General features: G+C 36.2%; 1 protein-coding gene across 1 annotated transcript; it reads right to left on the minus strand.

Moving 5' to 3' along the window:
• Positions 1-2642: 2642 nt before the first annotated feature.
• Positions 2643-3233, minus strand: LOC131856799 (uncharacterized). The gene has a single exon (XM_059208725.1). It carries the CDS (start codon positions 3231-3233, stop codon positions 2643-2645), a length of 591 nt encoding a protein of 196 aa, XP_059064708.1.
• Positions 3234-11998: the final 8765 nt, after the last annotated feature.

Raw genomic sequence — 11998 nt, forward strand, 5'->3', positions numbered from 1 at the left:
ATATTGTAAACATAGATTCTTAAATCTTCTGTCATACAATTTGCGACTCTTCCAACAAACATTTTGGTTGACATATTCAAGTTTCCACAACATATAGTAGTTAAAGAAAGAGCTGGAGGAGGAGATTTGAGAAAGTGAATAAAATAATGACAATTCATCTAAATGGTGGCCATAGAGGGAGGCCTAAAATATGTATCAATATTTGAATTATTGGAGCTATGTATTCTTAAAAGACATTAAATTTCTACAATCTATATAGTGATTGAGAGAACTTCTAGACAACTGTATAATAGCTCTGCTGTTATTTTTACTGGTTTACGTAACTACTCTGCTGGAAGTGAATTTATTAATAACGGTTGCCCCAAATATTAATTCAATATTTAGTTTCTTAAAGGAGCAATGCTTATTATTGTTAGTGTTACCAAATTAGCAAGAAAATAAGCCAATTCAAAATTTAATTTGTCCCAGAATCGGATTCTGAATTGATTTGCATGCAGAAATGGGTAGGTTTTGGTATTGTGGCGTTTGTAACAGTTGGAATCAGTTGGGCAACATTTTTGACACATCTTTTATGACTTCTCAATCATCAAAAAACCTTGAACGGCCTTAGTCTCACTCATTTTGTTATGTTCAATACAACATAAGTCTGCAGGAATAGGAAAAGCTGGAATATGATTACGATAGTATCTAGTAACAAACTTCTTGTGTTTGCTACTGGGTCGACAAAATTCTGCCCTCTTACTGCTTGAACCAGCCCTTTCAGATTCAGCAACTTCAGAGGATTACATCTAATAACTTGTAAAAACTAGGGTACATTTTCTAAAAACTACTACCGTCATAATTCCTACATCGTTAATGAATGAATGGTGTTCAAATAACCTATAAGACCCGCAGATAGCCAGTACGAAAGTTCAAAAACAAAATAGACCCGTGACATTGCAAGTATGTAATCCTTTTTTTTTTTTTTTAATCAGTAAAGGCAGAGCCAAATCTATATATTCATTTTGAAAAATTACAATGTATACATTAAAAAATCAGAGAGGATTTTAAACCTGATGTTTGCAATTGAAACCATTCTCTGGATTTTGAAAGAGAATAAATTTCAAGGCAAATCAAAAACCCTATACAACTTTTCCTTCATTCCAAAAAACTATCAAAAAACTTTTGGCAACGAACATCAAAATTATCTTTCTAAAATAAGTTTAGTAGTAGGTTTATTAAAGACTTTTCCGAAGTATCTTATAATCAAGAAAAACTTAAAAAACCAAAAGCTAGCTATAGGCTTTAAAAGTTCAATCATAAAAAAACCAGAAAAATTAAAACCTATCTTTCAATTTTCCTCAAGAGGCTCGGCTAGGGGAGTCGGGGTTCTGCCTCTTCCTCGGCCTCTGCATGGAGGCCGGCCTCAGCCGTGACCAAATCCACGACCCAATCGTCTGCCGCCTCCTCTCCTTCCCGTCTCAACTTGGGGCTCCTCTTCTTCAACTTTTGGTGGCAGGATTCCATTTAATCTTGCAACTTCGTGAAGTTCTTCCTCCCTGCCCAGATCTTCTGGATTCTCACCCATGTATCGCCACTTAAGGTATATGAGCCCCATTCTGGTGAATTCTCTATGATTGTCCAGGTCTTTCCCTTTAAGGTCTAGCAAAAATGGATAATACTTAATTAGCTTCCCGAGAACATTGAACAGGATTCTTTCACTTGGCCGAGGTGCTCCTGAGTCATGGCGTGCCTTGTTGAGAAAGCAAGATTTCATCTGGGAATAACTTCTTTTTGAGGATCTAGACGACTTGTTTGGCCAGTTTCAAATCTAGCAAAGATGCGACAAACCTAGATGATATGTTTGTATTGTTGCGAGGATATTCCTCCTTGCTCAAATGCCCATTTCCCAGAATCATCTTTACTGCCAAGATGGTCGTTGGCTCTGGGTGAAGCAATAGTTGCTTCAATCTTAAATCTGTTATTTTCCTGAAAGAGATTTGGCGCGTGGAAGCTGAGAGGGAAATAGGAGTGTCTTCTCTGAAGAATGAGATGGGTCTTGGATAAACACTCATGATAAACCCATACAGTTCCTAACCAGACATGGCTTGCAATTTCAGAGGCTCTAGTCAGGAAAAGTATGAAACAATTTAGTCTTCGATGAGGTCCCTCGCAGTTTAGGAAAGATTAAAAAACTTGCAGAGAAAGAAAAGCAAAACCAAGGCAACACTTTCTTTAATGCATATTAATGAGGAGTTGCTTGCATTAAGTTCGCCGACAAAGGTGGCGAAGGATATTTGTCCCTAATCGAGCCAAATCTCCTTGTCTCTGAAATGATGTCTAAATTGCTGACAACGCATGCCTTGAGCTAAAAATGACGGCTATCACCAGTTGGTTTTTGGGGAACGGAAAAGGTTACACTTGTTTTGAAGGCACGACTATGTGACGTCACTATTGCCAGGCCCTCTTTGTTGCCAAGAAAGGTCAAATTTAAATTCGAAAAAATAACTATTCCCCGACTTCAGCGCCATAGATAAACTTTAATAATTATTATGAAAGGGAAGATCTGCAGGACCTTCACGTTTTCTTTGATCGCCCTTCCTTTCACTCATCAATCCCGAGGGGAGCCTATCTGCAATATTAACATGTCCTAGTTAGTCTTGCTATCTGACTCCCTGATCCCACCAATGAATATAAGCACCCTCTATTGTTGCTTTAGAGAGAACATCTGCTACTATGTTCACTTCTCTGAAGATATGCTTTGCCTCATATTGCTCCAGTTTTGCCAAGTTTTCTAATATACTGTCCAGAATTGCCTGTAGCCGCCAATTCGGGGTTTTTTGTCTTTTAATTGCATTGATTGCTATCTCCGAGTCTCCCTCCACTATGATGTTTCTTAATCCATGTTTGATGCAATCCATCAATCCTAGTTGTAGAGGTTTAAATTCTGCTATGTTATTAGTGTCTGGTGGTAATGGCTTTGCCATTTTCCCTATGATTGCTCCTAAGTGATCTCTAATCACATATCCTATGCCTGAAGGGCTTGAGTTGCCTTTAGAAGCACCATCAAAATTTAGTTTTGACCAACCGGGCTTTGGATGGGTCCAATTAGCTTCCTTTCTAGACTTGGATTTTTGCTCGAAAGAGGGAGAGATCTTGATTCCCTGCCAATTTTTCTTTATGCTTTCATCCCAGGAAGAGAAAGGTTTGGATGAATCCATTGAGAAAGCTAATTTGTAGTTTATTGTCTCCATAATTGTCGTTTCTATTGAATTTAGGACTGATTCAAACCTTTTGGCTTTATTATCAAAAAGCCTATGGTTCGTTTCTTTCCAAATTTCCTAGACAAGGTAGGACGGTGAGACTTCCAAAATCTGACTCAGTGTACTTTCCTTTGAAGGGAGAGGCCAACATTGAAAAAGAGAAATTATGTCATTCGACAGAGCTAAGATCCACCCCAATTTAGCACAAAGCCATTGCCAGCATTTTGAGGAAAAGGAATAATTCAGGAGAAGGTGATCCACTGTCTCTGCCTCGGCTTTACACATAATGCCCCTCTATGGTCCTTCATATCCCATTTTGGTGAACTTTTTTGCAATTAAGATTTTTTTTGGAAAGTTAGCCATGCAAAGATCCCTGCTTTTGGAATAATCTTGTTGCTTTAGAACAATTTAATTGAAATATTTTGTTCATCTTGATTTGGAGCACTGACTAAAACTTTGTAGCCATATTTAAAGTTATACTGCCTTTTTTAGAGGAAGCCTAGATTAGAGTATCTTTCCCTCTTCTAGGGTTGATATTTCTTGTTTTTAACAGGTCTAAGAGTTGGTCCAATTCTTCCCCTGGGATAGGCAATCCGTCCATTGACTTCCACCTCTAACATTGAATATTCGAAGATCTTTCCACTGCTATGTAGTCACTGACTCAGACTCCCCAATGTTGTTTAAACCAATGCTCTATTGTTGGAATGTTGAGAGAATTTGCAATGCTAGGATATCCTCCCCATGAGTCATCCCAAAAAAGACTAGAGGTTCCATCATGAATATCCCAAGAGATGGAGTCCAAAATCAGTTTTCTGCTAGAAACAATGAAGTTCCAAGTTCTAAATCCTTTCAAAAAATTGTTTGTTCTGAGAAGATTATGAGGGTCCTGATCTGGAAGATATTTCGTTGCCAACATCCTGACCCATGTGGTGTTTGGGTTTTTTATAAGCTTCCAAGTTAGTTTTGCCCCTAAGGCTTTGTTTTGCAATTTTAGATCTTTGATTCCTAAATCCCCCATTGTCTTGGGTTTGATTATTTTATCCCCTGCAATTAAGGCAATTCTGTGTTTTTCCTCGATATTTTGCCAAAAGAAATTTCTCACATTCTTTATTATGTATGAATTTGCACTAGTTGTTAAAGATAAGATGGATAATAAGTAGATGGGTAGGGTCGAAATCACTATTTGAATCATAACTAGCCTACCAGCCCATGAGAGCCACTTCCCCTTCCAGGAGTTTGAGCTCTGCTCCATCTTTATCTTTAGAGGATCCCAGAATTTGCTATTCCTTAGTCCTCGATCCATTGGAATGCCTAGGTGTATACATGGAAGAGTTCCCGCTCTGCATCTGAGGATCCTTAGAATCTTAGCCTGTAAGAGGTTTGGAGTGGAAAAAAAGAAAACTTTGGATTTTTCTTTGTTGCTTATTGGTCTTGAGGCCTTTCCAAAGGATTCTAATAGCAGGTTCAATTGGATTGCTTCCGTGACGTTTGCAGCACCCAATAAAAGATTATCATCCGCAAATTGCTAATGTGTGACAAACAAAGTTTGTGGTTACTTTGATTCCCTCTATTAGATTATTGGATTGTCTTGTTTTTATTGCCCTCCCTAAGGCTTCCCCCATTATGATGTAGAGGAATGGAGATATAGGATCTCCTTGCCAAATGCTCCTTGAAGAAGGAAAAAAGTCTACCGGCTTCCCATTTATCAGAATTGAGAATTTTGGTGTAGAAATGCATTCATAGATCCAGTTGATCCATTGTTTGGCAAAGCCAAAGGCTTGCATAATTTTACAAAGAAATCGCCAATCAACATTATCATAAGTTTTTGAAATGTCTAATTTAATTATCATACTTGGTCTATTCGTGCTTTGAAGAGTGTGGATTGCTTCTTATGCCACAATGACCCCATCAAGAATTGAACGACTAGGAACAAAACCAATCTGTTCTTCTGATATAATGTTGTCCATAAGAGGCTTCATTTTGTTTGTCATGACTTTTGAAAGGATTTTGTATACAGTGGAGCATAGAGAGATAGGTCTAAAGTCTCCTAGTTTTGATGCTTTCTCCTTTTTTGGAATAAGGGCAATAAACGTGTTGTTGATTTCTCTGAGTAGTTTACCTGATCTTCTTGAGCATTCTAAAGATTTTGTAAGTTCTTGACCCAATATATGCCAACACTTCTTGAAAAAATATGAGGGGAAGCCATCCGGACCAGGAGCCTTTCCAGAAGGTAGCTGGTTTAATGCTTGAGAAACTTCTTCCAAAGAGATCTTCTCATTTAGATTCTGATTTTGTTCATCTGAAATGATCTTTGGGATCAGATCCAAAAACTTTTTCTGTTCTGTCAAGTGGGAGCCTTCTGTATTGTTTAGTAAGCTGGAGTAATAGGTTATAATCTCTCTCTTGATCTCTTCAGGATCCTCTATGGTTTGATTTTGGTTTGTCTCCAATTTAGAGATCCAATTCTTACTCCTGCGAATCTTTGTAACATTATGAAAGAACTTAGTGTTTTTATCTCCCATTCTGAGCCAATTCTCTTTGGACTTTTGCTTCCAAAAGATTTCTTCTTTTGAAAGGATATCCTCATATTCCATGAGTAAGACATTTTCTTGTTCAAAGGATTCTTGATCCATTCCTACTGAGATAGTCTTGTCATTTAGGACTGCCAATTGCTCCTCCAATCCCCTTTTCTTTTTGTATCTTGGATATTCTATTATATTTTCCAATCAAGTAATCTACAACTTTTGTTATCCTCTTTTCTTAAAACATGTCACTTAGGGAGCCCATGTTTAGAGTCTCGATCTAGTTGATTTGAATATCCTTGTAGGCCGAACACTCCATGATGTAATGTCATTTGGTCTCCACCATTTTAAAAGTACAATAGAAACACCTTATATCTTCTTACTCTTCTTTAGGTATCATCCACCTTTTGGTTTCACACCTAAGTTGATGCAAAATTGTTCTTAGCTAAGCCATTAACATTTTTGCTTTCCATTTTATTTCAGCTTATATGTAGTTCTTTTGTGCATGGTCATATGTGAGATTGAAGTGTCTAATATAGTATTCTTTTTTCCTCCCAAGTTGCCTTGTCCACATGCTTTCTATGAATTGTCTTTGCACATACTTTTTAATTTCCGCATTGTTATGTGGGCACTTTTTTATGCTAATACTCTACTTATTCATCCACTTGTCATTTTGTTTTATCCACGTGCCCTTCTTGTTGTCTAATTTCTCTTCTACTATTTTTTTGGGCCAATGGGTAGCTCCATGGCATAGCCGATGCTTCCATAGGAAAGACCTTGACCTTAGCCTTAGCTAAGACAATTTTATATGGAACAAATGATTTTATTTTGAGGCTATTTGTTATTAGATGTTTTTGTAATCCATCTATTTGTCTCCACTTCATTGCTAATGTGTTTCCACCCCAAGCTTCACATTCATATAGCACCATCGATACCACTAGTAGACCAAAAAAAAGTTTTCTTAGTTTTCTAGTCCCACAATCAACTCTTTTGCAACTATCTTGCAATGAGTATAAGCTTTTCCATCCTCGTATCCTTTCCTCAAGCTGAAAAAATAATTAGTAAGCATAAATATAAGCTAAAGAATGAGACCTTCCCTTGGCGTGAAAAAATGATCTAATAGTACTCTTGATGTCATCCTTTTGTACCTAAACATTAACATGTATTAAATCATCAATATCATTTAGTTTTAATACAGATACTTTTGGATTACATTTCTAATCCAAAAGCATCCGCATTAATTCATTATGGATTATGGAAACTTGATATCATTAATCATTTAGTTTGTCAACACCAATACAAAAGCATAAATGATAAATATAGCCAATGCAAGTGTGACTACATAGATATAAACTTAATCTTAGCTAATCAATAATGAAGAATAAAAACTGAATTGATTTACACCTATGTCATAGATGGTGCTCTTGAGGATGATTTTAATGACTTAAAACATGTTAGCTTGATAAAGGCACGCACTACTCAAAAGTATTGCATGTTATTAGGTATGAATTCTAAGTTGAATTAAGATTTCCTAGCTCTAATCTAGAAAAACAAATAAGTCAAGTTATTGAATAAAATTGAAATTAGATCATTATTCTTTTCAATTATAATTAGGTAATGTAAACATTCATACAACTTGGAACACACCTTTCAAATTTTATCAAGTATTCTTTATTACATTCCCTTTGACCAAGGTTTAAAGTAAAAAACATGTAGTCCTTCACTTATCATGTACAAATAAATCATAAAAGTTCCACATAACCATGGACGTTGATCTTGACTTGTCAAATATAAAAATCCAATAAGTACAACAAGATAGGACCTCCTTGCCTCTATTTGGAGATATCAAGTGGTTCTAAACATTAGTATCAACCTCTCTACACAACATACTCTAGATACAACATTGAGTGTGTAGTTTCTTAGATAATGTAGAAATATTTCATAAGGCCTTCATAAGCCATACCATTTTTAACCGATAGGCTTTTTCATTGTGAACTTACTTTTCCACAATTTAGGAAAAACCTGTCTTACGCCTGCAAACAGGTTTCATCCGTTGTCCAACAGTTTTCAGGTTATCGGAAACAAAGTTTAATATCAAGCAGTTTAAACATTCAAATTCTTGAAAATAAATTTAAATTCATTTTATTAGGACATACTCCCATCTAAATTATAGACAAAGTGTTCCTTGGATGAATATGCACCTTACAGGCACCACCTATAATCTTTGGCAATTCAGCAACTAAGGTGACCGCCACTCCATTCCCTTAAATACTTTGATAGCAATTCAGCAATCCAAATGGCCCCCACTGCATTCATTAAATACTTTGATGAGAATTCAACAATTCAGATGTCTGCCACTCAATTAATTAAATACCTTGATGGACGAGATATTATGGAAGATATTTGGTGACTTCTCCACAAGAAGATGAAATGCAGGTTTATAATAGGGCATGTATGTTTATGCAACGTAAAGAAACATATATAAGCGATTAAGGGAGAGGACCTAGTAGTTGTGCATCTTAATTTTGTGCTTCTCAAAATCTTACATGGAAATTTCAAATCACTGCCATTTTTTTATAGCATATTACTTGGCAAGTCCCCTACTTATAACTAAGGTTTCAGGGCCACATCATCAAGTATGGTGCCATATCAGCATGCTTTTTGCCAAGGTGTCCAAAACAACCCCCCAAAAAGTGAGACCAATAGATGTGCAATAGAGGCCCCTATACTTGTGCAGTTGATGTGGCATCACATGATTGGTTACTTTTTATAACTGATGGTACATTTCAAAAGAATAACAACTTTAAAGTTATAACTATTGGTGCAATGTATTGTAATTATTAATATATAAACACACAAAAATTGATATTTTATGTTTTAAACAATAGTTTTTCATTTGTACTATTATTAGAACAAAAAGTTTCAACCATCACAACAATTTATACATGCTCAATTACTGGTGCTCTTCTCCTATTTGTACTCTTATAACAATTTCTCATTGCACTCTCAAAGACAACAACATATCTCTAATGAATCACCAGGGCCAAGAAACTTTGGGCATCAACTGAATTTAGGAACAGCTGAGTAGAGATATCCTTGTAATAATAGACAACAAAATGAATACATTGAAGATGAAGTGGAATGAGTTTTGAAGATGTTGAGGATCATTTTGCTAGAAATCACAGTATTCACCAAGGGATAGATTGTTCCCAAGGGTGTTGCAGAGAATATTGTAAGGTTGTTCCTTTCTAATATATTTCTTTCATTTTCCTTTAACATCTTAATGATATTTTGAATCAGATTCTGCAACCTGAAATATATTTTGAAGATTGACTCTGTTGTAGCCAACCTTTGAGTCATTTTGGACATGATCATATCCAAGTCTAATATTTCTAGTCTTTATCATTTGCAATTTAAGAAAATTAAAGGATATATCCACAAAAGTTTGTCAAGTTTCTTTGCTTAAGAAAAATAGTTGCTGATGGCTTTCACAAAATAAGGATTTTAACTGATTTAGTTGTTTCCATGGTATGCCTTTTCTTTTGTTTAAATTTCACACAGGGTGTTTGATCTTTCACGCCCAAGTTAACCAGTGCCCAAAAATTTATATGCTTGCTTGTGAATATGTTGGCAGATCCTCCAAATTGAGGACTTCATAATACCCCATCACAGAAGTCATCTTGTCAGTCACTCTAAAACCAAATTAAAATAAAATAAAATAATGAAATTAAAATAAAATAAAATAATGAACAATCACACGTTTGGAGTGAAATCTATCCCGTGCAGTTCCAAATATTTGCAATGTTTAGGCATAAAGTTAGCTTCATGATGATGCTCAAACCTACTTTTCATTGGGTCAGTGCTTCCTTGGAAAGACTTCAGTCTATCTTCATTGAATTCATAAAGCATAAAATACTTCAAATGACAAGGTTTACGGTTAAATAAAGCCACAATCAATATTGGTAAAACTAAAATACGAGGCTTCATATTTACAATAATGTCTTTAGTCAAATCAATAGAAGGCCTTAGCAAAAAGCTCATATTCTCCTTCGATTGCTATTCCAAAATGAAAAAAATCCATATTACATTTTTAGAAATAATGAAGAAGCTTGCCTCCAATTGCTCTTGCTCTTGTAGTAGCAAGGTAGGGTATGTGTAATTATTTGCACCCTATCTCAAATTTATAAACTTAAATACTAAAAATAATCAATTATAATGTTTATCTTGGACAACCTATGATCAAGAAAAATAAAAATTGAAGTTTTAACATTTTTCTTAGAAATCTATTTTTTAGTTGTTATGTAGCAAAGTAGTTACAAATTATTGTTTTCTCATCTAACAACATTGTGGTTCAATGTATACGAACTTTAAAATGGGAGCTACAAAAATGAAGAGAGTCACTCTTATGTAACTTTGATTAATGTAAAGTAGGTTATATTGGCATTCCCCATTGGTAACCAGACCAACCACCTTGCTGAAGCCATTGGGGCCTATCAAGCCTTCTTGCTTGCCCATCAAGTTAATTGTAAAAAAGTCCGGCTTGAAGGGGACTCTAACAGTATAATCCAGTGCCTCAAATGGAATAATAAGACCCCATGAACTATACATGGATGGATAAATTTATCAAAAGAGATTATTCTTTCTTTTGAAGAATTTTTTTATCTCCCATTCTTATAGGGAGGCCAACTCGATGGTGGATTTCTTTGCCAACAAGGGAGTGACAGCTAAGGAGAGGATGACATGGACTACTAAAGACAACCTAGAGGACAAAGTCAGGGCTCTTCTTAGATATGATAGATCACACGGGATATGTGGAAGTATCTCATCACATTACTAATTTCGTTGATGGGCAATGCCGTTATTACTATTCATGGAGGCTATCATGACGAGGTTAGAAGAGATCCTTCACATAATTGATTGCACGTTTTCTGGGTTATTCGAGAGCTCTTTTGGTTTTTAACTTGGTTGCACATTATGTTAAACCACTCTTTACTTGAGGGCTCTGTATCACTAAAATGGGAGAAGAAAGAGGTCATGCCGAACTTGTGGACCATGAAGGGCTAAGGGCCAACCCGACTATCTGGAGAAGGGGGAATTAACGCCCAACATTGTTACGCTACATGACTAGGATCCTAAAGTAACTAAGATTTTTGTCAAAGGGTGGAATGAGGGAAAAATTACTCTGTTCGGGAGGTCTGTGGTAATTGATGATAACTTAATTGTTGAAGTGACTAGTTTATCTACCAAGGGGCTCAAATTCTACAGAGACAAAAAATATTCTGACTTGGCGGTGAATAAATTTCCCAAAACTGACAAGGAAAGGAAAATGTTGGCCAAGAAAAACAAGTTTCTATGATGCGACCACCATCAAGCCGCTTTGGAGGGATATGCTAAAGGTGGTCATGTAATATATCACCATGGATGGTCGCTACTTGAGAGTCTTCATGCACCATTTCGTCTTACTCAATTATTTTAGACACTAGGTGAGGGTTTCTTTCCCCTTCTATATCCTAGCTTCCCTTAGTGCTAGTAATACAAAGCATAGAGAAAACCCTAGTGTTAATCTTGTTTATCTTGAGGGGTTGTTGGTTTTGATTTATGAGCATTTTAAAGCCAATTCTGCTAAGCCCAATTCCCCCCTTATTTCCATTTTGGGGGTTGAGGATTCAGAGACCCACAGTTCCAATGATGAAGATTGGAATATGGATATGGAGGAAGATAGCTTTGTTCCTCCAAAGAAGGGGAAAAAGAAAAATAAGCTTGACAACCCCCCACCTACTGGGAAGGGGAAGGTTAAGGAGTTCGATAACATTGTTTCCCAACCCTTGGTTCTAGAACCAAATGCGGTAACAAGATGTCTAAGGCTCGCCCTTTGTTCAAGGGTAAATCTTTGGCTTTTGGGGAATCTTCCTTTGAACAAGCTAACCAAGGCTCCCCATCTCCCCTGAACTTAGATAACTCTTATCCTTCTATGAATGGGGAAAGTAGACCTCGTTTTCCTACTCAATTGAATATTGATTCTCGCCTCTTAAATTTGGATCAAGAGTTCCCTACTAATATTTTGGCCATAGCAAGAAATGGGGCGGTGGATTTTTTTCGACTTATGAAGTGGACCTTTCATGAGATTAAGAACCTAAATTTAAAGAAGAGGGTTATAAACAATAACATGGAAATGTTGGAAACTGGAGGTGAGAGTTCTTATGGCAGGCAGAGCACTAAAGGCAGTGAGCTTTG

Source organism: Cryptomeria japonica, chromosome 7 (assembly GCF_030272615.1).
Source record: "Cryptomeria japonica chromosome 7, Sugi_1.0, whole genome shotgun sequence".
NCBI lineage: Eukaryota > Viridiplantae > Streptophyta > Pinopsida > Cupressales > Cupressaceae > Cryptomeria > Cryptomeria japonica.

Excerpts from the sequence above, each read along its gene's own strand:
- LOC131856799 (XM_059208725.1), bottom strand. The coding sequence starts at position 3,233 with ATGGAGACAATAAACTACAAATTAGCTTTCTCAATGGATTCATCCAAA.